General features: G+C 38.1%; 1 protein-coding gene across 9 annotated transcripts in view; it reads right to left on the minus strand.

Annotated features, from left to right (window-relative positions):
- The window catches only part of PDE1A (phosphodiesterase 1A), a 322,617-nt gene that overhangs the window by 78,969 nt on the left and 217,638 nt on the right, over positions 1-26,010 (minus strand). For all 9 annotated transcript variants that reach the window (XM_072752106.1, XM_072752103.1, XM_026018380.2 and 6 more), the window contains one exon: positions 17,686-17,799. In XM_072752106.1, coding sequence (XP_072608207.1) covers positions 17,686-17,799 — 114 coding nt within the window. The remainder of the gene's footprint in view (positions 1-17,685; positions 17,800-26,010) is intronic.

A 26,010-nucleotide genomic window follows, 5' to 3' on the forward strand; every position in this document is an offset into this window, starting at 1 on the left:
AGAGAGCGGAGAGTTGGTCTGTTTTTGTGCATTATTGTATCACCAGCACCTACAACAGTGCATGACACAGAGTAGAAGATGAATGTGTATCTACTGAGTGTCTAGAAAACATCCAGAGATATTTACACTAAACTATTATAAATGATTACCTTTGAGGAGTGGAGTGAGAATGGGGATGGTAGAGGAGAAATTTTGGTCTTTAGAAGTCCTATATTATTTGATCGGTAATCAGCAGCAGCAGCCTGGGAGTGACTTCACCGTTGTCAATCATCTCCTTCATTGTCTTTAGGATAATTTGCATTTGAATAACCCCTTTACAGTTTTTGAAGCAAATTATGGGGCAACATGTATATTTGGTGTGGAAAACACATTAAACAATTTTATGGTATTTTGAATTACAGGCAAAGTACTAAGACACTCTTAAGGAAGTAATAAATAAGTTGTAGCAGATTCATTAAAATAATTATTCTGGTTTGGAGAGAAGAAACTTGATAGACAAGTGAATAAAACCTAAATATAAATAAATTTTTAAAAAACCAACACACCTAATGATACATATTTCTCCCCACTCCTCTCCGTCTCCCTCTTCTCCCTTTTGTTCTCCCTCTCCTGGCCACCTGCCTTATATCTCTGCCTTCCTGCCTCTGAGCACAAGGACTCTTCAGGTTTCACTGGGCAGAAGCAAAAACTACAGTATAATGTGGAAGGGCAATCCTGGGGTTTTGTTAGAGAATTATCATAAACATAAACAGTTTTCCTATCCATCTATGTGAGACAAGTGAAAATATCTGAATATTCACCTAAGATTATGTCACATGGAAAACACATAAGACTACGTTTTGCCCTCATTTCATTTTTGAAATAAATTTGTGCATGTAGGGTTGATAAAATGGGATCTGGAATACTGTCTTTAATTTTGCTTTCAAAATCTCTAAGAGCTAAATTACTCTTCATCCTAATGTTAGATGGCAGAGTAAGCATACTGCTTTACATCATGAGTGCTCTTAAAAAAATAAAGACTTTGGGTTTAAACATCTTACAACATGAAAACATAGTCACTGGTGCATTTTTCTTAGGAATTCTAATAATGCACTCTATAGAAAATAAGTGTGTAAAATGTTATCACTGTTAACCTCTGAGAAATACTTCTTCTGTGTGATGTGACTTTCTTTCTTTCTTTCTTTCTTTCTTTCTTTCTTTCTTTTTTTTTTTTGTTTGTTTTAAGAGTGTCAATAAAACAAAGTTAAGAGTACCTGAAAATGAGCTATGGATAGATGGGGGTCCGGGGAGCTGTAAAAACTGATCCTCCGTCCAATCACTGCTCAACTGATCCTTGAAGCTATTTATACCCCAAATTTTCTCTTGAAATCAGATGACACAACTCCCAAAGGGCTTATATTTTGAACTAGAAGATTTTCAAGGGGAAGGGAATAAAGGAGGCGGCCACGGAAAGAGAGGTCATGAGATTTTGACTTTTACAATTATATCAGTGAAAATATTTCTGTCCATAGTGGACTCTTGGAAAACGGTTATATCAGTGTACCCACACAGCTATTTCCAGGCAATCGGTGCCCACATTTACACCTACTGAGCATTAAGATTCAAGTGCTGGATGTAATTAGAAACTGGCTTCCTAGGGTTGAAATTTTCTTTTTCTTGATTTACTCTTCTTGTAAAGGATACATTTCAATAAGCCACCAAGTCATCCAGTTCTACCCCTAACATTTGCTGGTCCCAGGGCAGGAGCACATTTCTCTCAAATATCAAATAATTAAATATTTTAGAGTTAAATATCAAATGATAAATGTGTTCTATCCCCCTACCTTTTAATAAGTTTCACAAAAGCCTGGCAAGTTGAGTTTGACTTGAGAATTCTCAACTCCTTACATGACAAGGCTGGGCCAGCTGGCGGCCGCTGTCCTTCTGCACCTACCTAACCTCCGGCTCAGGCCTCACTGCATAAGCAGGTGGATACTGCAGCCTCCCTCCTCACTCTCATCAACTTGCCCAGCTTTGAAAGTAGCTGTTTGTTGGCCACTCTTGTAGGGGTGGAGAGGTACACATACCACAGACCTAAGTGGTCTGGCCATCTCAGGAGGAAAGACCTATGAAAGAAGCCCCTTAAAACTTAGGAGACAGGCTAGGGGTCCTTTGGGCAGAGAATTCTGGGGTCTCAGTGTCCAGAATATGAGAGAGGAGCACAATGGGCACGGGAGGGGGTGCTATAGTCCATGGACCCAAAAAGAGAGAAGAGGGGCATGAGTTTCAAGTACTTCTTGGCTTGAAGATTTATCACCCCATGGGGAGGGGCACTCCAAAAATGAGCTATTGGTGAGCACTCTGAAATGAGGGGCAGTGTCGAGGGAGGCAGTTATATTGGCCCTGGGCTCAGGATGGTATTGAACTAATATGGTAAATATGTTCCAAGTGAGCCCTCCAGGGATGGCTGGGAGAATTAACAGAAGTTGATCATTTTGCAGTATGGATATTTTGGGGGTAAGTAGCTCCCACATAGGTTAATCCATTAGTGTTATTTCTTTGATGAGCACATACCTGTGCTCTGAGCTGACTGTAGCCTCCCATCAAAAAACAAAAACAAATAACAAACCAAAACCCTAAGAGTAATACTAAAGCTTTACTCAGAGATGCTAATGCTGCTGACTCTATTAGTTTCAATGAATCAGTCCAGGAGCCACGCTCTAATCCTCACAATTCCACTATGAGGAGAATACGATGATTATCAGTACCCTTATTCTACTGATGAATAAGCTGAGGCACAGACACCTTCAGTGATTTGCTCCAAGCCACACAACCAGTAGTGGCCATGCCACTTTTGAGCTCAAGTCTGATCTCAGAGTTTGAGTTATTATTTATTTTGTTTAATAATAAATTTATTTTTATTGGTATTCAATTTGCCAACATACAGAATAACACCCGGTGCTCATCCCATCAAGTGCCCCCCTCAGTGCCCATTCATCCCCACCCCCCGCCCTCCTCCCCTTCCACCACCCCTAGTTCGTTTCCCAGGGTTAGGAGTCTTCATGTTCTGTCTCCCTTTCTGATATTTCCCACACATTTCTTCTCCCTTCCCTTCTATTCCCTTTCACTATTATTTATATTCTCCAAATGAATGAGAACATATGTTTGTCCTTCTCTGATTGACTCATTTCACTCAGCATAATACCCTCCCGTTCCATCCACGTTGAAGCAAATGGTGGGTATTTGTCGTTTCTAATGGCTGATACAATGGAATATTCCATTGTATACATAAACCACATCTTCTTTATCCATTCATCTTTCGATGGAGTTTGAGTTTTTAACTGCTCAGCTCTCCTTTACCTCAAACGTATGTTTTCTTATTAGTACCCAGACTACCTTCACTTTCAGGCAATATTGATGTGAATAATCACTATTATCTAACCCATTTCTAGCTTGAAATTTAGGACCAAAAATAATTGAGCTTGGGGCACCTGGGTGGCTCAGTGGTTGAGCATCTGCCTTTGGCTCAGGGCGTGATCCCAGGGTCCTGGGATCGAGTCCCGCATCAGCCTGCTTCTCCTTCTCCCTCTGCCTGTGTCTCTCATGAATAAATAAAATATTTTAAAAAAATAATTGATCTTAAAAAAAATTAAGGGAATTTGGCCTACCAGGGAATTTTTTGGTCAGAGGATGTTCAAAATTATTTTCCAAGACTGGTACGTTGAATCATTCTCTCATAGAGAGATCTATCTGGATGGTCGTAGAATTTCAGGGTACTTTGAAGTACAATAAATTAAATGTCAGGATGAGAAAAGGTGATACATTCAAAATGCCATAGTGAGTTGCCAGTAACCTGCTTCCTGAGTGTGAGATACTCTTGAATTAATTCTTCCAGTCTACACCTGAGCACACTTATTTATTATTTATTCCTTGTCTTGTTCCAAAAAGGATTTAAGATGGCAGGCTCACAAACTTGTTTCAACAGTTTTATTGTTGTTGTTGTCAGTTTTCTTTCCTTTTTCTGTCTATGTGATGATAACTTTGTTCTTTTGGTTTTATTAGCTTTTTTTTGAACTGTGAAAAAATGACCATTACATTACTATTAAGACTGCACACTTGTGGGGTACAGGTGTGGGGAGACATGTTAGTTATGCTGACCTTAGCTTAATCCTCAAGAGGCAAATCTTGGCTAAAACAAGACCAGCTAAGGAGAATGTTAAAGTCAGATGGAGCTTTCTTCATGTTAAGGCCTAAGGAGGGCTCTATGCCCCCTCTGTACTCACCCAAGGAAGCAGAGGCCTAGCCAGAGGAGGTTCCGTCCCCAAGTATAGGCAGAAAGGGCCAAGGGAATGTTGCAGGAGGAGTCTGAGAAGGAGTCAAGTTGCTTGGACAGTTGGGATTCAGACTGTATTTTTGGAGTCAGCTGGGAGATTGAAATGGAGGGAATGGGTGAAGCAGCAAACTGCCCTAGGCCTGGCTGATGACTCTTGGCTTCCCACCAGAAAGTGCTCTTTTAGCTCAAAAATATCTTTGAATACATGCCATTAGGCGCAAAGCTTCACATTCCATTAATTACCGAATTTTCTGATTAATAAGCATCCTCCATGGTTAGGAGAACTGCCTCTGGAGTCAAACTCCTGACTTCACCACATATTTGCTGTGTGGTCTTGGGAAATGTGCTTCATCCTACCTGAGTCTCAGTTTCTTTGTCTGTTAAAGAGAAGTGATAATAATAGTATCCCTAATGGTGGGGTTGTGAAGATGGAATTGTCTAAGGAAGCACTTAGAAAAGTGTCTGTCACAAAGAAAGTCCTCAAAGAACCCCAGTTATTTACACATCTGCGTGAGTTCGTCTACACAGATCTTCACTTCTGACATGAAGGAAAAGGAGGGTATCCTCTCATGGGGATGGAGGTGTTTGAGACATTTTATAGTAAGAAGTCGGTCAAAGTGAGTTTGGAGAGCCAAAGAACAATGTAAAGTTTCCAAGGATCATAACGAGGCAGTGGGAGGAATCTCCAAGAATAACTTTTACCCACTTTAAAATTTTACCTAGGAAAATAGGCAAATTTGTAAAGACAAAAAATAGGACAGAGGTTTCCAGGGGCTGAGAGGAGGAAGAGCATGGGAATTATTGTTTAATGGGTACAGAGTTATTTTGGGATGATAAAAAAGTTCTGGAAATAGAGAGTAGAGATAGTAGTGCAACACTGTACTTAGTTCCACTGAACTATACCCTTTAAAATAGCTAAAATGGTAGCTTTCATGTTATGTACGTATTATCACAACATAATATCTACCTAGTATTGGTATTCCTGCTCCATTTTTCAGGGAATAGATATGTTACCTCTTCTAATTGGAGAAGTAAGAGAAGGGGATTCTGTTCTTCATCCAATTGTGCATCCTTCCAAGGCCTACTAAGAGTGCTAGGGTGAAGGAAAAGGGTGGCCTGCAGGCCAGAAATGAAGCCTAAGGGCCTACAGTTTCTCAGATCTGGGAGACGTGACCACATCACAAATCAAAGGAGGGGCCTTCCCCTTTGGCCCAAGACTCACTGCTATGAGGCACGGCTAATCTCCAATTCAGCACCTCTTACTTTTTGCTCCTGTTCAATGATGGAATTTCCTGGCTGAAGGAGGCATTTCAGCACAAGATCATCTCATAATAATACTTGGGCTACACTCTTAATAAGACCTTAAAATTCTAACCACTACATTTCTAACATTCTATCTCTCTTTTCTGTAGCCTCATTTTGACATTCCCTAATGCAGGAGTTCTCAAAATGTGGTTCCTAGACCAGCAGAATCAGCAGTACCTGGGAACTTTAAGGCTCTACTCCAGACCTATTAAATTAGAAACTTTGGGGGGTGGAGACCAGCACTCCGCTTTAACAAGTCCTCCAGGTGACTCTCATGAATCCTAAAGTTTGAGAACTGCTCTCATCCATTCACGGCTTGCCAATTCATGGATTCTCCGCCAAGAAAACAAGATTCGACTGTGCATTACACGAACTTAGCAATGAAGAGTGTTGGTGAACTACTGAGAAGGTACCAGCAGGACAATCTCCACGAAGGTATCTTAATTAATGAAGATTTCATATTGATGTTACAAATGAGAATTATCTGTATGTTACTTAATTGCAAAATAGAAAAGTCAGTTTCTCATCGGAGCAGGGGCAGAACCTACTTAGAGGAGTTGAGATATATCTGGAAGACAGGAGTATGAGGGAAGACAATGACTATATTTCTTTCTAAACCTATGAGGCCAAAATATGACCAGAATGATAAGAGGGAGTTAACAAGAGCCAAACAGAATAGCAAAATAATTATCATTGTATATAAAGTGCCCTGCATAAATACTTGTTGAATAAAGGCATAGATGTATAAAAAGAGAATCTCTAGTCTTAGTGGTTGTTAAACAGTCATTTTTTGTATATTTCAATGCATGTTATTTATGTTAACATTTTTAGTCAGGCCCTGCTTCATGTATGAAAATATGCTATCCCAAAATATTTTTAAAAATATTTGCTCTAATCCTGTGGCTCTTTGTCCATATAGTCAGCCATGATTTCATTCACTGATTCAAGTTATACGTGAAACACAATTACCGAAAGGGAGAAAACTCCTGTTCCTGGACTCGACTTTTCAAAGTCTAGATCCCGTGAAAGGAGGAAAGGCCCAGGAAAAGACAACAGAAGAATACATGAGTCAGAGCAGAGTTTTCATTCCTTTGTGCACACATGCCCTCAGTTTAACAAGAGGAGTCAGAAAGGAAGACAGAAGGGATCTTGAGAAGAGACCCTGAATCCTGCCTGACCTTCTCCAAACTAAGAAAAATCTTGAAGAGAGCGACAATACACCCCAAATAAATTCCCAGGATCCTGGAACAGAAGAGAGCTGGATGCTCCACCCTACCTTCAGCCCCCATTTCCAAGTGGAACAGAAGGACAGCAAGCTCCCGGTGCAGAGCTGTGTCTAGACAGACAGCATCAAAGACGACAGTGACTCAGACTGACGGAGACTGAATTGAGAGAAAAGTGGGGGACAGTAGACAGAGGCAAAATATACTTTGGAGGTAGGCTTGTTGATAAAATATGGCAAAGAACGAGGAAAAACCTTGCATTTAATGAGAAAAGTCTTAAGTATCTGACTTTCCAGTACTCAATACTTGCCCAAGGACCATCTATTATTGTTTAGCTGTATCATGGAATCAATAGGTTTTGTGGGCTACCTTGGAAACTGAATCAACCTTTTTATTTGACAGGAAAATAGGATGTGAATTCTAAGTAGCTAACTTAGAAATCAGCCTTTTGTGTTAGGACTTCTTATTTGGGTAAATTGACTCCCTGGATAGATTAGAGATTAAGAATTTGAGCTCTGAAACAGGCGACCTGTGCGGTTGTTAGGATGCTCTCAACTGCATGTGACATCAACCCTAATCTCAAGTGGCTTAACTAATACAGAGAGTTAGTGTTTTCCTTAAAAAGAAAACTAGAGGTAGGTTGGCTCCAGGAAGGGCTTCTTTAAAATCAGCAGGTCGATAACATCAAGGACTCAGATTTCCTCCATCTTTCTATAACACCACCTTTAATGTTAGATTTAGTGTTACGCTTATAGCGAGATTGTTGTATCAGTTTCCTGCATCATACCCAAATACAAGACTCGGATGCATAGGTTTTCCAGACCCCCATTTTAGGGAGCAGAAAGCTTTTGTGCAACACTCCCATCAGTCTTCCTTTTATGTTCCAGAACATAAAATTCTGATGCCAGAATTGCATCATGCATCTGTATATAAACTCATTGATCAGGGAATTGGAGGCTAATTACTGATTTAAATCAATTAGGATTTCACTCATTGTGACCCTGGGCCTGGGATTCGTCTTCCCTGAATCACTTGTCTTTGCAGAGGAGAGTGAATAATTGAGAAAAAAAATGGGTTCTGTTGGCAAGGAAGAAGAGAATAGTTAATGCTGGATTTAAGTTTGAATTTGTCTTTGACACTTAATAATTATATGATCCTGAGCAAGTCCATTTAGTTTCTTTATGCCTCAAGTTTCTTAACTTTATAGTGGAAATAATATAAATATCTAATTCCTAAGTTCTCTTGAAAATTATATACAATCACATATACAACATGCATAATATGTTGCTTTGGGTATAATTAATCGTCAGATAATGTTAATTGTTCCTAATATCATTATTGGAAAAGAATATTTAAATTGATACATTTTTCCTTTCTTAAAGATTTTATTTATTTATTTGAGAGAGAGAGAGTGTGCACAAGTGGGGGTGAGGAGGAGGCAAAGGGAGAAGAGACGCAGACCCCTAAGGGGTCTAAGGGACTAAGCAGGGAGCCTGATGTGGGGCTCTATCCCAGGACCCTGAGATCATGACCTGAGCTAAAAGCAGATGCTTCACCCACTGAGCCACTCAGGTGCCCCTAAATTTATATCTTTTGCAAATCTAGTAAATAATCATTTATATTTTACTGACCTCAAATTTCACGAACAGTAAGATCTTATATAATCCATGAAGCTTTTTCTTGTTAGTCATCTCTCAAAAGATCTGGTCAGATTTTTTTTTTCCCTTTTTCACTAGTGAGGCTGTTTTTGAAAGTTTGTAGAAAGTAACATACCACAGATGGACAGAAAATATGAAAATCAACCGAAATGTACTGCCACTTTTTCTAAGCCTGGTTTTCACACTCCATCCACAGGGTGAGAACAGCCTACAAACACAGCACTCCAAACAACCACCCCTCCCTTCAACTCACACCATAAAAATGGGAGTCCATAAAAAATCATAATTTGCTTTTTAGTGGTTCACTGAGCTCCAATAGGGTCTTAGCACCTACCCTTCAAATTGATTTCCCTCAGGGACTCCTCCAAATAAAAGCAACCTAAAATATACAAGAGCCCATATCTATAAATGCTTCCTCACTAAGCAAATGATAAGCAGCTCCCTCTGTCACCCTGCTGGTGACCAGGATAGGTTAGACATGAGCAGGTCTCTACAAAGGAATTTGCAACTATGGATAAAGCCACAGAAATCCAGAACAGAAAGGGGCTGGAGACTTCATCTTCCATGTAAAAAATAACCAATGACTAGGGAAAAAAGAAAAAACTCTTGCCCAGAGGCTTATCCTTAGTAGGAGAGAAGCCTGGATAGGATTTGTTCAACGTCCCACACAAATCCTGATCCAGGCCCCCTGCATGTGGTACTGACCTAGACATTTTAATTTTTACTCCAGAGAGGACAAAGTTGTTGTTGTTTGGCAAAGTGCTCTCCTCCAGTCTCAACTGCGTGGCATGTGATTTAAATAAAATTGATCTCTTACCTGCCTCGGGAGATACCTGACCACTGCACTTACATATCCAACTCCCCTGGTCATATTGTTTGAGGGATACACATGTGTTACCTGACCAGAATCAATGAAACATAAAGGTTATGTTTGCTGGAGCCTCTGAAAAAGAAACCCTTTCTCATTCCTGCTGGATTTGAAGATGTGAGGCTATAAAGCTTGAAAATAACCATCGCCATCCTGCTACCACTCAAAGGATCAAAAGGAGGCTATTTCAGAGCCAGTGAAACACAGAGGTGAGTCCCTTGACATCATTTTTGCCTGGTGTCACCTATGCTTAGACTCCACACTAGCCATCAATGTTTTGGCAGTGAGAGTTTCTGGAAGGTGGTTTGGTTGCGCTTCCTGTCACTTATAATTAAAATATTTGTAAAAGGTGTTCATTAGTCCTGCCCTTCTTTTCCCCTTTGCCCATGCTGGCTCTAGGTGTCCACGGAGTACACATGGGTCGGTGTCATCGTGATATGCAGCTTGTAGTGATTAATCACAAAGAGTTTGCTCTCCATTGTCACACTGAGCCCATAGTTTTATAGCCCACGGTCTATATTTTGGCCATAATTATTGTCACGCTCTGGCCAATGCTGAACAACTGAGTTAAAATAAATCGTAACTAACCTTTCTGATTTCACAGTGCTACTTAAGTTTTGCCTATTTGAAAGGCCTTGCCTGTGCACTGGTTAGCTCCATCCTTATATTTTCCACTTATGCTTGGCTGTTGGTCTCTTTTCCTAGGTAACTTCCTCAGGGTAACTTCTCACCTAAACTACCTATAAATATTATTTCTCTTTAACCCAAATATCTTTTTCACTCTTTGTGTCCAGGCTACGGGAAGCCTTCCATTCTATAAAAACTATGAAACAAATAAACAGACAAACACAATCAAGTAAAGGTCCCTACTAATAGACTGTTCTGTTTTTGCTTTTTCCTATGCTTGCAAATTCTTGAAAAGTAATCTAATTTCTTCTTGTCCTGTTCCATATTAATTCTTCATACTGCCCTAATCTTTCCTGAAACTCCTCTCGGAGGCATCAGGGATATCCTACCTGTAGCCAGTACTTTTCCTTGTGGCATTTGATTTACCCTTTTCAGTAACCCTACTCTCCACTGGCTTTTCATGCTTCGGATCTGCAGATCTGCCTCCTGCATCTGTATCTATTCTTCCTACGTCTCCTGTCCAGTAGCTGCATGCCTACCTTTCAATGCTTGTCTTTCCCATATCTTCCCTTGACATTTCTACCTTCCCACTCCACCCTCTATTCTACATTGCATCCTGTCCCCTGACTTCAGTTACTAGGGTTGCACGGAGACCCTGCTTGAGATGGAACTCCACAAGGTTTTGAAACCTTAATGGTTAGAAGAAAAATGCACATTTGAAAAGTCAAAAAATAATTTGGGTGGTTTTTTTTTTCTTAGAGGTTTTATTTTACTTTCAGAGAAAGTTTGCTTTTTTGTTCTATGAAAATTCTTTTGAATAGGTCCACTAGCTACATAAAATTAAAGCGAATGCCCTACTCTACCATACAGAAAATTGAGACAATGTGACTGCAAGAGGCTAATTATCTCTGAACAGTAATGTACACAGTTGTCCTCTTTGGAAGCACAGCTGCATCACTAAGGATTCAGTGTCCTTTAGGAAAAAAGTGACTTTTTTTTTTTCTAAATAGAGATTTAGACTGCATAATCTTTGAACATAGTTGTTGTTGAGATGAGATGAATGCGCAAACTGATGTTAATTTTGAGAGCCCCTTCCTATCTCCTGGCCTTGGAGCTTGAGGTCCTGAAGTCAGGATAGGAAATATGTTGAAAAGCACTCCCATAGGTGATGATAAGCTGACTTCTGGAAGATGGGCTTAGACTTTAGAGGATGCAGATAAATGCCTGGTAGAGGACCTCTGTGGAAGGGGTTGTTTGTGGACTCTGAGAGCATCCATCAGGACGGTCCTACAGCAGTTACAGCTCTAGCATCAGTTTGGGGAACTGGAGGAAGATGTTGAGCTCATGCTTGGGAGTAGGGCCCACCTATGGACTGCTGGATTTCAGGGGAAAGTAGGTGATCTGCAGAGGAACAGTTCAGCAGTTTGAAGCCAGAGAGCTGCCAGCAGAGGAAAGTGACAGCGGGGAAGATGGGTAAAGCAAGGTAAACACTCACTGGGCATTCTCAAAAGCTTTAGGATGGGGAGCATGTTGAAATAGCAAAGGAGTTTCAATTATTGAAATAAAATTAAAGCATAAAAATATCTGAGACTCCTGTGTTACAATCCCCAACTTCACATCTCTGACACTATAATTCTGAACTCTAAATACTCAGATATCTGGCATGTTCCAGACATTTTTTAAAAATTACTTTTGTTAGAAGCCATCTATTTAAGAATAACCATGAGGAGTTTTGCCAGAGAACAAAACCCATGAACTTTAAGGAATACCTTCAAGTCCGATTCTATCTAGTTTGGAATCTTGACTACATACAATTCTTACTGCCTGTTATTCTCTCTGATTATGACCGAGTGCAGCTCTTTAGTGTTTCCTCCTGTAAAATGTCAGGATGCTTGGGTTTCTCTCTTTAACTCAAACCTTCTCTGTTTCTTGCTTGCAGCACTTGTTCCTGTGCCTAGGTTTGTCTTCACAGCTCTTGACCCAGTTCTAGACACCAGCTATGTGCACAGTTGTACTCCTAACTCTACTGACCTGGGTCGTGTATTCACTTCAGATGCTCAATAACAATTTGCTTCATGAGTGAATATTTGTTGGTAAATTCCTGTACTCGATGATTTCAAGGGGGATAGGTTTTCAGGTGCCCCAAACTTCACTCTATTTCTACCAGCATAACTTCCAAAAGTCCTGATTGACATCAACCTGTTCTTGCTCAAATCAATCTCTCATGAAGTCAACTGAAAATGTTTCTATCAAGACATGTTTCCTTTCGAGATTCCTTTCTATCAGTTGGGCTTTGCTTTCATTTCCAGGTAACTATAGCCCACCTGTCTTCAGTTTTTCTTTTCAGGATCAAAAACCACACTCAGGAAATTATTTGTTTCACTAGGAAACAAAAACTATATCTTAATATGATATGTATCCTAGAGGTATCTGCATTTTTATTAGTAAAATAAAAGTAGTGGTTATTATTTAACTTTTACTCCATCTGGTATTGTGCTACATTTAATCCTCAGATAAACCCTATGAGGTCAGCATTTTCATTATTCTTGTTTCATAGATGATAAAGGTAGGAAATAGAGAAGTTAAGTAAGTTGCTTAAAGAAAGGAAGTATTGAGTGGAGGATTGAGGCTTTGAACAGTCCATTCTTTCTGAATCCAGAGTCTGTGCTCCACGGTAATCCTAAGGCTTGGATTGATCCATATAACAAGATGAGGCTACTGATTGTGTTATTAGGTGGTATTAGAAAGCATAATATCCATCTCTGAAAGGATACCTGCCAGCCATCTGCCTCCTCTCATGAACAGCAGCAATCCATGAGGTCGAGGATGCTACATTGCCTGGCAATATCCCAGTCTAAATAAGGATAATCGGACAGTTGTTTGTTTGTTTCCCCCTTAAGGCCACATGTTTCTGGCTTACAACCATGCAGCTTTGAAAAACCATAGCCTCTAGGGATATGCCCAAAACAGGGCTCATAAAATATTGGCATTTACATTTGTAAAATGTCTTGTTAAAAAAAAACAACAAACAGTTGTATTCATTAGGAAATTATGCTATAATACTTCAAAGAGGGTTATTATTCAAATTCTGTCAGAAACTCTGTTTTCATTTTTCTCACTTATCTTTCTCATCCTTCCAGAGAGATTTTTTTTGTCTGTTTGTTTTGATTTGTTTTCTTAACTGAAACCCTGAAGTTACTAACCCTTAGCAGGAAAACGTGTGCGTGTGTGCGTGTGTGTGTGTGTGTGTGTGTGTGTGTGTGTATGTGTATGGGTTCTAAACCAATTGGTAATTTGTTTTGTCTTGCTTTTATCATGTGTTGACCTTTTTCTTTGGTCCAGCCCAAAATGAAAAAAAGTGCCTCTCTGGAATACTCACTAAACCACTTTTTTCTAGAGAAAAAATTTTCCATTAAAAAACATCTCAAAAGCCAGTAAGTTTTTTATTTAAAGTTTAAAATCAACTAAGTGCTTCTTCATCTCTCCTCCTAACTCATCTGTTTTACTAATATTCCAAAGGCAAATGCAATCCTAATAATCGTAAATGCATCTCAACAAAAACATTCTCAGTTTCCTGCTGGGTCTTACTAAGTCCATTGGAAATCAAATCACATCAAGTATTATTGCCCTAAAATTTCTAGCTGGTATTTTGATCATAAAAACGCCGCCTTAGAATATACATAAGAAATCATCTTAGGCCTAACCAGTGGCATACTGGTAAATGTTTAACCACAGGCTCTCCAGAAAAAAACAAATCCTGACTCGTTGCATTTCCCAGTTTCCATGGTGTAAATAAATACTCACACTGCAGCCAACTTCAAGCTACCAACGTGGCATCACTGAAGGCAGAGTTGGCAGTGATGCAAACACAATCCGCACACCACTGAGGCTGACAACCCTGACAGCATGTGAGCTTTCATCAAAATTTCCAGTAAGTCTCCAAAGTCTCCAGAGTCTGATGTTAGTGAGGAGATGCAGAAGAGATGCTTGGGTAAGCTTTTCTGTCAATTCATTTCCTCCTCTGTATTAGGTATGTAAAATGGTGATAAAAAAAGTTTCTGGCTCATAGGATTACTGTGATGGTTCAATGAAATAGTGCATGAAAATGCTTTGAAGAGTTCCTGGCACACAGCAGGCAATGTATGGTAAGAAGAGGCTTTTAGTAATAAATGTTAGGTATTGTTTTTCTAGGATCTACAAATCCAACTGTCAGAATGTTTTATTGTCCATTGTCACCTTAATCTTTCAGAGGTCATTAAAAACCATCCTTGGGCAGCTAGGGTGGCTCAGCGGTTTAGTGCCGCCTTCAGCCCAAGGCGTGATCCTGGAGTCCCGGGATTAAGTCCCATGTCAGGCTCCTTGCATGGAGACTGCTTTTCCCTCTGCCTGTGTCTCTGCATCTCTCTCTCTCTATGTCCCTCATGAATGAATAAAAAGAAAAAAAACATCCCGAGAAGATGCCAGTTACAGAGAGAAGAGCACTAAGAGAGAGAAGTCATACCTTAGTTTCTGTCCCTAGTTTTGCCATAGCCTAAGTCTGTGACCCCTGGCAAATCTGCTTACTTCTAAGAGCTTTAGTTCTATCCATCATTAGTAAAGTGCAGAAAATAATGGTCACCCTGTCAGCTGCATAGGATTGTGGGGAGCCTATGATAAGCCCTTGGACAATGGTCCAAAGGTGGGGTAGTATTATTAATCCAATTTAGAAATCAAGATGCCATGGAAGCATGGAAGCATTAAAATAAAAGTGAAAAGTTTTGTGTCATCTGAGTAAAAAATGAGAGTGACAGTGTTAAAAGCAGGGATTTTTTTTTAAAGAGAACACACACACACACACACACACACTAAGTTCTACTGTGAAGCAGTTAAGTACTTTTTTTCTTCCCACAAAAAAGCAATTTTCTAAAAAAGTAATTTTCAAATGAAAAGGAACTATACTTAGAAATGTAACATATGTGTAAATGAGTTAGGGATCATGGAGAACTAAGTTAACAAAATTTCCACAGAATCATAATTTTCTGGGAAACTTAATAAACATAGCATATAATAATCTATCAAATGAAAGACAAGATATATTTAGGGAAATGAGATCATCAGCATTATGCCATCTTAATGTTATAAATAATGTAAATCTCCAAATAATTCTTTAAGATAAAATTTCCTTAGTTTTATAAATAAAAATAATAAATAAAAATGTCAAGGACAGATTGAAGAAATCTTAAACATATGACATTCACTCAATTTGTGAATAATTTGTGAAAAGCATACATGAAAATGAAGGAGCAAGGAAATTACAGGAACATTGGATTTTTTTTTAATTTACACTTCGAATCTCTGTTTGCCTAGAAGTACACACATTATATACACTCAGTGAACGTTAACCAGGAAAACAATTCTGCATAAGGTTTGTAATCTAAAAGTGTGCCTATGATCCCCACCCCCCAATCTATGGCTCTAAATCATGTTTTAACAGAAGAGTTCTGTCTGCGGAGAAGGAAAAAAATCACCTGTGCAACACAGCCTGCACCATGCCCTCTATTGTCTGTTATTAGTGAAAATTCTCATGGTTTGATATTAAAAAGGTCAGTATATGACATAGAAAGTCCTCCAAGTTTCCTTAGTTATGGGAAAGAAAGCAACATGAAACACTGTGTATACAGTGCGCTACCTTCCATAAAAGGAGAAGAGAAAAATATGGAATAAAAATTTGTAATAAATCATTGGAAATATATATAAGAAATTTATGAGTTGGAAACATAAGTATATTGGGATGGGATAAGGCAAGACCTTCATGAGGCATCTTTATACATTCTCTTGATTTTCAAATCATGTGAATTTTTAACTGAAACAGCTGTGTGTGTGTGTGTGTGTTTATGCCCAGAACACATGGATATGTACGAACTTCAGTCTCACATCTGGCTTAACAGTTGTCACCTCTGCCAAGCTTAGGCCTGACTCATGCTTGGACACCTGCAGAAGCGAAGGGGCATGATGGAAGTCTACACTCTCCTTGTCCCATCATCTGTTCCACTCACTCTGCTGTTTCTCATCACTTGATGATATGGGCGGGGGGGGGGGGGGTAGTGGCAGGAAATTATAGGAGTCAAAGGGTGTTACAAGACCGGTGTTTGTGTGTGTTGTCATCTATGTGACAAATGCCCAAATGCTGCTTATTTTTCTCTTATTGGGAGCTTTTGTGTGTCCTTCAGAGAACTTGCTACACCCTCCTGGGTGTTATGTGTTCTCTGATATTTGGACTGGATCTTTATGATTTTTCCCTGGTTCATTCAACTATCATCCCATGCAGCCAGCCTCTTTTTCGTCTTCTGAAGTCAGTTTTCTTTCATTATGGGTGAATCCCTTCAAAGGACTCCTACTCCACTTGCTTTATGACTTTGAAAAACTTAGTGCCTTTTCTAGGCTAAACTCTGGAGGGACATGTCCCTCCCTCTATAGTGTCCCCCTTTTTTTTAAAAAAAAGATTTTATTTATTTATTCACGAGAGACACAGAGAGAGAAAGGCAGAGACACAGGCAGAGGGAGAAGCAGGCTCCATGCAGGGAGCCCGATGTGGGACTTGAACCCGGGTCTCTGGGATCAGGCCCTGGGCCGAAGGTGGCGCTAAACCGCTGAGCCACCTGGGCTGCCATACAGTGTCCCTTTTACCTGTTAATTCAAGGTAGTTTGAATCAGCCTGCCACCTTTATCTCTGCTGAGGTAAAGAAACCAGTTTCAGTACCCTCTAAACTCCAAGAGGTAGTGGTCAAGTCTCTTACAATCTGTCATATCATACTCCACTGAGTCTTCTATTAGCATTAGGATCCTCAGCATCCCCTCTTGAGGTTCTGAGGTAAGTACTTCCTTGGAAGAAAAAGAGAAAATGAACAGTTCTCTCTTAAGGCCAGGGTTTCCTAGTCTCCATATTATCAACATTTGGGGCAGGATAATTCTTTGTTGTGAGGGATTTTCTTGTGCATTGTAGGATTTGTAGTTGCATCTCTAGCTTCTCCCCATCACATAACAGTAGCACACTTCCATCAACCAAACCAAAAATGTCTCCAAATAGTGTCAAATGACCAATGGAAAGCCAATCACCTGGTCAAGAGCCACAGCAGGAGGCTAAGAATGCTCTTCAAATAAATCCCCATTTCCTAATTGTCTAACCACTCTGCTAAATATGAGGCTAGGTGATAAGGTCTAGGTGATGCACTTGGGACTGTCTCTTAGCAAGCCCTGCACAGAGAGTCTGATGGGTACATCTTAGGGGAATGTGTGAGCATGTAACGCCCATTTTCTTAGCAGGAACTCTGAAATCTTGGGATAATAGGAAAATCTGTATATTAGTGAAAATTGATATAAGCCTGTATATCTGTCTCTGATGTTTACAAATCTGCGCCTAAAGATAATGAGGGTAGGGGCGAGGAGACTTTAATTTGTTCATTTTATGACTTAATTGTTTGGCTATTTTTTTTCATATTCAGCTCTTCAGATTTAAATGTGTATTTTTTTTTTTTTTTGGAAAGGGTCATAGTCCAGTTAAATAGCTACATATAGAAAAACCCTTTAAATTTTATAAGATTTTGATTTCATGACTAAGATGTGCTTAATTCATGTTTGAGATAAATGAAGGCCAAGAAAGAGGAGAAAGGGAGAGAGGCAAAGAAGACACAAGGGAAGGGGGCTAAAGCATACCTTGTTTCATCAATGTAAACAGCTTCCAATACAGATGCTGCATATTCAATATTCTTCTTTAAGTCTACGACGTTAACATCACCTCTCTCCAGCTGCTTCACTAAGCATCTTAGTCTGTTTCAAAAAAGTAATAAGAAAGAGAAATAAAAAGAGGATTTATTATAACTACATGGAAAATAGTCCAGTATTAAATACACAAATCAAGTTAAACTAGTAACATATCTTTCTAGGTCATGAAATAGAAATATTTTCAGGAATTTTTTTTATATAATTAAGTTCAGTTTTTGTCACTTAAACAACTCTTGAAAATATAATAATATTAGGGCGATAGATAGCTATTTTAGGTATTATTTCAAGGATAGTCTTTCTGAAAATTCAAAACAATATAAATATTTCCATAAAAGTATATTTCTAACATTAGAATTTATTCTGTGGTTGTTCTCTTTTTTCAGAGCTGGCACTAAAATATTATTTAAAGAGTACTCTTAATATCACCACTGTAGCAACTATTCACTGTATATAGCAATACAAACAAAACGAAAGGCAAAAGATCTGGGAAAATATAATTATGATGAGAAAAAATATATGTATGTATGCTTAGTATTTTTACCGAAGTGATTTTTCACCTGAGACAAATCTGTACAATATTTTCTTTTGCTTTTGCACATACAATGTGTCCCAACTCCCCAAGGAAATTTGAAGCATAGGGATCAACTAAGCCATGTCTGGATTCCTGACTCACAGGAACTGTGAGATAATTAATGTTATTGTTTGAAGCCATTAAAATTTGAGGAATAATTTTTTATGCAGCAATAGATATCTCATGCAGTAAGATAATGTAAATACGGATATCTCTATATGTTTCCTGACATTTAAAAAAAATTCTGTGCTTTAATTTTATAAACCAAGTGTTTCTGAAGATGCTACTCTATCCTCAGCAGAAAAGGAAAACATATTCCTTACTCTCTACGTACTATTGATAAACAATGTGAAGACAATTTGTCCATTTTCCTAAATCGGTAGACAGAATCTAATTCCATTCCTGAACAAAGGTATTTTAGAGAGAATGAAGTACATCTGCTCTTAGGCACCACCTTAGAGGTAGTGTAGCAGATTTTCTGAAAATTTACTTTGGATGATTTCTAATACTAAGACTAAGGGTGTAAAGACAAGTTAAAAATTTCAGCAAGAGTTTTCACAAATACTTTCTCTCTCCATGGGAAAAAAGCCACACTTAGACTAAAAGTTCTTATTCAGGAACCTACAAACAATTATTTTGTGTGCCATACATTTTTGTATGATAAAATATTAGCAGATAACACATTGCAAAATAAAATCTATGTGTTAATAAAAAAAGAATCTTATTCATACAGTCAGCAAACTAAAACAAAGCAAAGTAACAACTAAAACAAGTTACTTAGAAAGGAAAAGCTAGGCTTGTCCGATTATGATGATAATGGAGTAACACATTGAGTGTTCTGAGATTTTTGTAATGCTTATGACTCAAGCATGTTATACTTAGTGAACTACCTTTTATGTGTGACAGCAAAAGAGTCTCACAGTCCACAATGACTTAAAAATATACCACTCGTGTATCCTTCTTGCGAAAATTACTTGGTGCGGCTTGGTTGTATTTGGGGTTGTATCGTGTACTTTTAAAAGCAGTAAGTACTTCAGCTGATTGGCTTATCTTCTGAATAAACTCTTCTTATTTGAGTTAGCAATTTTCTCTCCTAAAAAACTACATTTTTCTTTTCTTTCTAAAGAATTTATTTATTTATTCATGAGAGAATAAGAGAGAGAGAGGCAGAGGGAGAAGCAGACTCCATGCGAGAAGCCTGGTGTGGGACTCGATCCCGGAACTCCAGGATCACACCCTGAGCCAAAGGCAGACGCTCAACTGCTGAGCCACCCAGGCATCCCCCCAAAAACTACATTTTTCACATTCTCTTAAAGCTAGGTATAGTCATTCAAGTGCGTTCTGGCCAAGTAGCGTAATAGGCTGTTGAGTGAAGACATTCAGAACAATTATCTTGAAGAGGGCTTGAACTCAGCTGGAAGGAATTCTGTTTCATCCTTGCCAGTTCCTTGCTGCCCAAATGCAGTGGAATTGTCTCAAGGTCAAGCACCCATTTAGGATCATGAGGCAACCTGGCAATAGGAAGTTACCCACTATGAATGGCAGAGAAGGAAGATGCCAGTGGCCCAAGTCCCATGCTGTGAACCTACCCAAATGAGGTCACCTGCCTCTGAAGTTATTTCATATGAGAAAACAAAAAAATGTTGTATTTAACCTACTATTATTTTGGGACTTTTATGTGCAGCTGAACCCAATCCTAACTGATAAGTGAAATGAGTAAGAAATGACTCAAAATAAAGAACCCAAGAATAGCAAAATCATCATAGAAAATGAATGGGGATGTCCCTGGGAAGCTACCCTCAGGTGCACTTTCAAATCATGACAGCCTGCAGTTGTTCCCAGGGGTATGATTTTAACAAGTGTGCAATAAAGAAAAGCAGATAAAAAGCCAGTATCCTTTCTGTATGATAGTAATGGACAATTTGAAATTCAAACGAAAAGCAGTATCATCTAAAATAGTACCAAAAAGGACATAAGTCTGGCAAAATAACATGGAAGCCCAATGCACTGAAAACTACAGAACATTGCTGAAAGGAATTAAAGTAGACCTAAATAAATGAGATGCATGTATTCATGGATTGAAAGACTCAATCTTATTAACACATAATTTCCCCAAAATTTAACTATAGATTCAATGCAGTCCTAGTAAATGTCCATGGAGGCTTTTGATATTGTTGTATATATTAACATGCTGATTCAAAACAAATGTAATAAAAAGAATAATTTGGAGGACTTATTGTATTTTAATACTTATAAAACTTCAAGACTTATTTTATTTTCTCTAAAGATTTTAGTTATTTATTTGAGAGAGAGAGCATAAGTAGGGAGAAGGGGCAGAGGGAGGAGGAGAAGCAGACTCCCCACTGGGCAGGGATTCCCGACAAGGGGCTTGACCCCGGACCCCAGGACCTGAGCTGAAGGCAGCCATAACCCACGGAGCCACCCAGGTGCCCTTTCAAGACTTATTTTAAAGCTACAGTAATCAGTACAGTAAAAATAACATAACATGGTATATTATTAGCATCAGGATAGGTTGATAGATCAATGAAACAGAATATAGTCTAGAAAGATATCTGCTTATATATATAATTGATTTTGGAAAAAGGTGCAAAGATAATTTAGTGGAAAAAGGATAGTCTTCACAATAAATGGTGCTGAATAAATAGAAATATCTATGTGTGAAAGGAACTTTGATCCATACATGCATCACAGATCCAAATGTATATCCTAGAACTATAAACCTAGAAGAAAACAGGAGAAAATTTTGTCCTCCTGACTCAGCCAAAGATGTCTTATATATAACACCTAAAGCACTGTCTATGAAAAACATAAATAAGTTGAATTTCATTAATATTAAGAACTTCTGTTTTCAGAAATGTTATTAAAAGAATGAAAAGAAAAACCAAAGACTGGGAGAAAATATTTGCAAATCATATATCTGATAAAGGATGCATATCTAAAGCATAAAGATCTTGCAAACTCAATATAACAAGATAAACAACCCAATACAAAATTTGCAAATGATTTGAACAAACTCTTCACTAAAAAAGATGTATTCATGGCAAATATGAAAGGATGCTCAAAGTTACTAATCATTAGAAAACAAATTGAAACAATAATGAGATATAATCAAACACTTATTACAATAGCCAAAACTAAAATAACTGGGCATATCAAGTATTGCCAAAGATATAAAGCAACAAAAACTACCGTACACAATTGTTGGGAATATAAATACATACAATCATTTTGAAAATAGTTTCTTAAAGGTGAAACATGTATCTACCATACAAATCAGCCATTCCATTCTTTGGTGGAGAGAACAAGAAATATACGTCCTTTCAAAGACTTGTACACAAAATAGAAGCTTTATTTGTAAGAGCCCCAAACTGCAAACAACCCAAATGTTCATTAACAGTAAACAGAAAAACAAACTAGGACATATCCATCCAAAGAAGTTCTACTCAGCAATAGAAGGAATGAACTACTGACATGAGTAGGTGCCAAATACTTATACTGAGTAAAATAAGATATGTGCATACAGTCTGACTCATTTTCTACAAAGCTATAGAAAATGCAAATGATTCTTAGAGTGACAGGAACAGATCAATGGTTGCCTGGGAATGGTGGAAGTAGGGATGAAGAAGGAAAGGGAGGGATTACAAAGGAGCTCAAGGAAACTTTTGAAATAAAGAGAAATGTTAATTTTCTTAATTGTGGTCATGGTTTCTTAGGTGTATACATATGTCAATACTTACCAAATTATAAGTTAAAACTGAAATATGTAATTTATGTATCAGATAGAAAAAGGACATATGCAAAATAGATGCTTCTTACATATCGTCATTTTCATCAATTTTATTAAAATACCAAAATTCTAACATATACTATTAGAGACATGAAAAAAAATCTGAACCAGCATTATATTAATGATATCTTCCCAAAGAGAATGATGCTAATCTTTGATAATTCCTAAGACTTTTAACATCAGTCTGAATATTACAAACAGGTTTTGATCTTCTTAGCTTTTTGGAAGGGCTTCCTTACCTTCTAATGATCAGAACACATAAAAGAAGACAGAAATGAAACTAGAAACGCCATCTTTGAAAATAACTGACTGGCTTTGTGATTCAATAAGTAGTTACAGAGGAGAAACAATTTCTACCTTCGAGCAAAAAATACTTAGCTGTAGAAAACGACTGAGTATCTTTTATGCAAATATAGAGCTGCAACTTTCCAAATCAAAAAATACCCAATATAAACTGGTGTAGTTTTCATAATCAAGTACTTCAAATACTATAAGGTTACCTTCTAAGATACTACTACCATGACCCAACCTTGCAAAATGATGACCTGCCTAACTAAGGATATTCTCATGTTGAAAAATCTTCTGTATCTATGCAACTCTTTATTAATTCTAGGATATAAAATGCCCAGGACATTCCTAACGTTATGGAGCCTGAATAATAAATTAATAAATGTAATTTAAAAGAGAATTGATAATCATTAAATTCCTATTAACATCCCCGTTTGTGATCTGATTGAAATACAAAAGTGAGAAAGACATGGTTCTAAGAACACCATACTGAGAAGCAGAAAGGTAAAGCTAGAAGAGTATCTATAGCAGATATTAACATTAACACGGAGAGACGGCCTTACACAGGAGGGCACAAAAACACACAAATAGGGACTGTCAACAAAGAAGCTGCTATGTAGTTTTCAGTAAGTCCTATTGCCTCTGATTCCAACTTGGTAATAAAAATGATAATTAGAAGCTGTTAAATAGTGACATTCTCTTGTCTACGCTGCAGGTCAATGCTTAGGAAAGTAAGTCCTAACCTTGGCCTAAGCAGCAAGGCTTATAGATTTAATGAATTTTTAGGACATTTTTCTTTCACCTAAGAAAATATTATAATTGTAAAGCTCCTGTTACATTTATTTTATGAGGTAAATGATTCCTAAAAAAAAAAAATTGATATTATTAAAAACAATGGGAACAACTGTATGGCAAATATTAATTGCCTTTAAAATAAGTTTACATTCTACATTTAAGGAGCAAAATAATCCCACTGAGGTGGAGAATATATGAGGGAAAAGTATTCTTTTTTGAAAAAGTATTTTTTTAAGTACAAAGGGATATATCATTATTCTCTCTCTTCTCCCAAAATCACAATTTAGGTAAAACTATCACTTTACTGCAAGTAAACTTTTTATTCATTTATTTGAGAGAGAGACAGAGCATGAGCAGGAGGAGGAGGAGGGGTAGAGGGAGAAGGAGAAGCAGATTCCCTGCTCAGTAGGGAGCCCAATGCAGGGCTTGATCCCAGGACCCTGAGATCACAATCAAGCCAAAGTCAGACACTCAACCAACTGAGCCATCCAGGTGCCCTTTAAGTAAACTTTTTATTACAGAAATGGGCAGGCATAATTCCCAGCATGTGGAAAAATTCCTTCTAAGTAGAGACATAAAAACACTCAAACAGGGACACCTGGGTGGCTCAGTAGTTGAGTGTCTGCCTTCAGCCCAGGATGTGATCCTGGAGTCCCATGATCAAGTTCCACATCGGGCTCCCTGCATGGAGCCTGCTTCTCCCTCTGCCTATGTCTGTCCCCCCCCCTCTCTGTCTCTCATAAATCAATAAAATATTTTTTTAAACCATTCAAACAGTTAGAAACACTTTCAAGATCAATTTTTTTCCTATTTAGAAGCCAAAGAACAGTAAGATCATGTTGACTATACAGAGGGAAGCAATCATTTGTGCCTGGCTATTGTTCCTTCTCTGAAATACTTTCGGCTGTGTGAACTCCAGGATTTTCTTTAAAGGTTATATATTTAGATAAATATGTATATTAAATATATATTTAAATACACATATTTAGACACATTTAAATCTATATATATTACAGATTTAAATATGTTTATTGTCTTATTTATTTGTATTGATAAAACCATAAAATGCAAAAACATGCTTATAAAATAGTTATTATTATATATTTAATAACTATATTTGTGTTTATATAGCTTTATATATATTTTAGCTTTTTATATATTAATATAAAACACATATGTTTTGGAAAACACATATTTAGCACTGAGCTCAGATAGCCACACTGTGCTAAATATCCTTAGCTTGTCCCTCCTCCTAATCCACTTTACTGCACTGTACCCTACTCCTTGCCCTGAGAGGGAGTTATAAGAACTACATCAGGTAACCATTTGAGTTTCACAAATAGAAAGCATCACAGGAGATAGGGGGGAGAGAGAAGAATGAAGTCAGAGTATTATTATTCTCTTCTTCTCCCTGGATGGTCACTCCCCACAGAAAGTCACTTGTTAGGCTGTGCTCTCCGTCTTCACAGAGTTCTCTTTCTGTCTCTCTGTCTGTCCCGGTGGTTTCTACACTCATCCCAGAACTATAAATCCTCTCTAATACTAATTTCTCCTCAAATTACCATTTTGACCATACCATCTATTTTGCTTTACTTCCATCACACCTCCTATAACGCCATCCTCTCAAATCAGAGACTCAGAGATTTTCAGTACAGTCCTCTGAGTGTGTTGAAAAGACTGTAGAGACAGGGCTTTAAAGTCAGTGAGGATTCACTCTACTTACATTCACCTTTTTCCTGACATTCATGGAGAGGCGCAACACACTGGGAGGACAGCTACTTCAGCTTTCTAGAACGATCAGCATTAGAGTGAGCTCTGGCTCATGGAAACTGCACACAATGCTGGGGAAATGTAGGCGAGCCACAAGACCAAAGTGCCACTTTCACACTGGAGCAACCTGACACTTGAAAGGGGGGTTTTGGGGGGATAACTGATGCTTGCTGGGTCAGAGAGTATGTGGTACAATTTTTCAAATTTAAAGAAAAAAGTAGACAAAAATAGATTCATGGTTTATATTTAAGCCTGGTGGATTAAAAAAAAATGCCTTTACTACCTTTCAGCCCTGAAACATCACTAGCATCACATAGAGGGACTGAAAAGGTAAAAAAGCTACAAGACAAAGGGATAGGAAAGAAGATAATGGCAGAGAAGTTCACAATACATTTTTGGGAAAGTTAAACAGTGAGATTTGAGGACTGATTTAACAGATACCAAGAAAGAAAAACAAACCAAAGTGCTTTCAAAGGATAATAACAGAGAGAAACAAGACCATTATTCCTCACAGAACCTCAGAATAGCTTAGCAGGTAGGGATACCAAAGATCTTACAATGTAGGGATCTGGCTTCAAGTTCAAAACAGGAGGGTGGAATTTCTTTAGAGCTTTCAGATTTCTTTCTCCACCCAACTAGTGGAAAACTATCCTTACCTATACTTACAGCAAACATGGAAATGAGGCAAGACTGCCAGATTGAAAATAGGAGGTTTAAATGAAAGTATGCTGAATGATGACAACCCAGGTTTTTTTTCTCCCACCTATTAAGAGAATGAAGACTGGAGTACTCATTGTGGGAGAGACTATAAAGCCTATAAAAGAGAAATGAAATTTTGGAAACAGTTCACAGCTTGCTCACCCTTTGGTGAAGCTCAGCAGGTGACAAGCACCACCTATGCACAAAGAGATTCTAATCACTTCTTAGAGCCACACTCTTTAGTATTAATGGCCTATCAACAGTGAGCAAGCATGGAGGGAAAATCTCCAACATAAAAAAACAATGTTTTTTACATAGACAAATG

Source organism: Vulpes vulpes, chromosome 3 (assembly GCF_048418805.1).
Source record: "Vulpes vulpes isolate BD-2025 chromosome 3, VulVul3, whole genome shotgun sequence".
Lineage (NCBI taxonomy): Eukaryota > Metazoa > Chordata > Mammalia > Carnivora > Canidae > Vulpes > Vulpes vulpes.